General features: G+C 34.8%; 1 protein-coding gene across 1 annotated transcript; it reads left to right on the top strand.

Annotated features, from left to right (window-relative positions):
- Nucleotides 1-534: 534 nt before the first annotated feature.
- On the top strand, nt 535-962 carry LOC118738540. Its single transcript, XM_036469480.1, has one exon. It carries the CDS (start codon nt 543-545, stop codon nt 960-962), a length of 420 nt encoding a protein of 139 aa, XP_036325373.1. The 5' UTR covers nt 535-542.
- Nucleotides 963-3,136: the final 2,174 nt, after the last annotated feature.

Genomic DNA, 3,136 nt, shown 5'->3' with positions numbered 1-3,136 from the left:
TTTTGAGGTTGTATCAATATACTAGAAACACCGGTTGATTCGATAACAAAGCTCCGTTTTACTCGATATTCGAAAACTTACGCTTTCAAAAAAAGAGCCTCAAAAAAAAACGGCTAACCCCGTTTTAGTAAATCCGGGTCAATCACCCTAGTACATAGAAAGCTATATGAAAAATTCATAGAGATTCAAGAGTAGCGTCTGTACTTTCTTTCTCTTAATTATCTTTGGAAAATACTGCCTCATTTTATATGTATGTAAATACATAAGTAGTTGAAATTGAAGTTGAAAAATTATTATATAATATTAAACAGTTAGGTATAAAAGCTCTTCGCAAATAATCAACTTGCTACAGTACTGAAAGTACATTTCATCTAAAGTGACTTATTTGGACGGAAAATAGCTGAATATAAAAAAAAAATATGAAATATTTTGTAAGTAACAATTTAACTAACCAAAGGATTATTGCCGTTGAAAACAAAGTAAATTTGAATTTTTTCTCCCTATTTTACAATTAACAGTTATCTCTAATCGCCTTTTTGGTAATGTGTACTCATTTGAGTTCCGCTGCACAACACGCTCTTTTTAAGCCATCATCGCGCTCCGATCACCATCATCATCATCATTCAGAGGTCACCAAACATTATCCTGTCCAAGTGGTCGAGAAGGTGCCATTCCACATACCCCATCCAGTGCTCACAGAGGTGGAGAATAAGCTGAACGTACAAATACCCGAGCCTTATGCAGTGCACATGCCTGTAGAACATGAGATTGAAGTGCCCATGTATAAAATTGTGACCGATATTAAAGAAAAACGTATACCATATACAGTGGATAAGCCGTATCCCGTAGAAGTGGCACATCATTATCCGGTTGAAGTAGTTAAAGAGATTAAAATTCCTATCCCCAAGCCATATCCGGTACCATACACCATCTACAAGCATATATGGCAAAAGGAACATTAGTGTGGTAGAAGAACAGCGGGGAAGAAGAAGAGCGTACATACATAAATATGTTTGCTTGAATAGTTTTAGGAAGTTTTAAAATATTTATTTAATTTAAAATAAATTATGAAGGTTTTTGCAAGATTCCGAAGTTTTTACTACAAACCATGTTTTCACAGTCATTTGGTTTTCATTTTAAATGCTACAGATTCTCCTGATTTCTCCTGATTGGGTTTTGATCTCCGATACTTCCTCTTTGTCCTCCTCTTCTGAGTTTGTGAAAGAGGACCAACTCCGCCATTGGAGGGTCGATGGCAGCGGGCTGCTCTCGATCCACATACCCTGCAAAAGATTGGTCCTCTTCCGGCTCTGAAAAAGAGAAAAGAGAGGATTCAAATTACCTGGAAATGGTTGGGGCTGCAAATGCGGATGATTTTCCACATATACTACTAAAGAAGTTTAAAGGTAAGTTGTTAATAAATATGAAGATATGCATTTAACCAAACTTGTTTAATTTTCTCTGAAATCTTAATAACATGGACACAAGTGCAAACGACTTCTTTCATACTTTCATTTCACCATTTCCCAGATCGAGAATTGAACTCCAGGAGATATAAATATATTTCAAGAATAACATTTTTCCTTTTGTCATTCACCGTTTAGCGCCATCTAGCGATAAACCAATTCGTATCTAATATAGTCTGGCCAGACCCAGGCCCGTTGAGAGGTGGGGGGATAGGGGTGAATCCCCCCGGACCCTAGCTTCTTAAGGGGCCCGATATTAATAATATATTTTTTTTTTACAATGTAATTGCTCCTTCGTTATAGGCTTTTATTATAAATATTCAGCCTCATTGAGTAAGTCGTAAATTATGCTGAATTGTACGACTCGACATCACTGGCACTGTCTACTGTCGTGCTGAAATAAGTACGCGACGAAAATCGTCGAAAAATACGCAGTGCTGTCAAGTTTTTCCGTATTAATACACTGGTAGAGTGGAAATTTGAGGCAATGAAGTGAAATTTTCGATACGATTCGACTCTCGAAAAACGACTTGCATTCGGGACGATTCTCGTAATGAGGCTGATTATAATTATATATTCCGATTCGTGCTGATTGCTCCTGACTACATAAATTAAAGAAAATAATTATATGGCCCAAAACCCGTACTGTTACAATACGTTTTGGCTCACAGTGCTTTTCAAATAGCGCTGAAGCTGGCTAGGATAGTTTCACTTTTTGCATCTGAAAGCATAAGTATGTGGCAATATTTAATATATAGGTACCTAAAACATATTGTACCTCCTGTTGTTTAGGAGATATAAATGTTTTAACAGCGGACTGTTACGTTACACTTTTTGGAAGTACTTTTTAAAGCTGCTTTATATTATCGAAAAAGTCTGCTCTACGTATATAACTCAATAACTACGTATTTATTGAACTGATAAAATTAATTTTGAGGTACGATATATGTACATTCTGCTTCTTTTGGCCTCGTTCCTTTTTGAAATAATATAATTCTCACGTTTTTTTACGTAATTTTTATTTTCTGAGCCTATTTGAGTTAGAAAGAATATAAATTTATATATATTGGTAAATAGCAAGTTGAATAGCTTACAATATTGCTTTCAAATGAGCCCTATCTCTAACTAAATAAAAAATTCTGTTACGTGAAAATTCAATTAGTAAAAATACTTTCGTTACAAATAGTTTTGCACCGAAAACACATGGATAGTGAAGAGTATATAGGAAACTGCTTTATTGTGAAGAAGGCCGAAAATGCTCGAAGAACATGGACATTACCTTAAAAATGATGCCGAATTTATTTTCATTAAGAAAGTAAATCACTGATTATTTTGTCGCATACTTTTTATTAACTTCAAAGTATTACAAGGCAATCGAAGAGAAGCAAGTATAATGGAATAAATGGTGGCCCTTAAAAATGAACAACCTTTAATTTCATGTTGTGCTTTTTTTAATTTTCATTTGTTTAAAGGTGTCTCAGGATTGAGTGAATTTTAATGGTTGAGAGGAGATTCGTATTAATATTTATATTGTCTGATACCTCAAGATATGCGAAACCGCAGAAAAAAAAAATTGTTCTCCTCGGTTTCGTTTTCGGCGATTTGATATGCTTTTAATTTTATACACTTTATATTTATATTGGGGCTCGTGATTTTTTAGTCCAGGGCCC

The sequence above is a fragment of the Rhagoletis pomonella genome, unplaced genomic scaffold (genome assembly GCF_013731165.1).
Source record: "Rhagoletis pomonella isolate Grant_MI unplaced genomic scaffold, Rhpom_1.0 Rhpom_scaffold_00004, whole genome shotgun sequence".
Lineage (NCBI taxonomy): Eukaryota > Metazoa > Arthropoda > Insecta > Diptera > Tephritidae > Rhagoletis > Rhagoletis pomonella.
The sequence above is the reverse complement of the archived record's forward strand: the minus strand, read 5'-3'. Positions and strand labels throughout refer to the sequence as shown.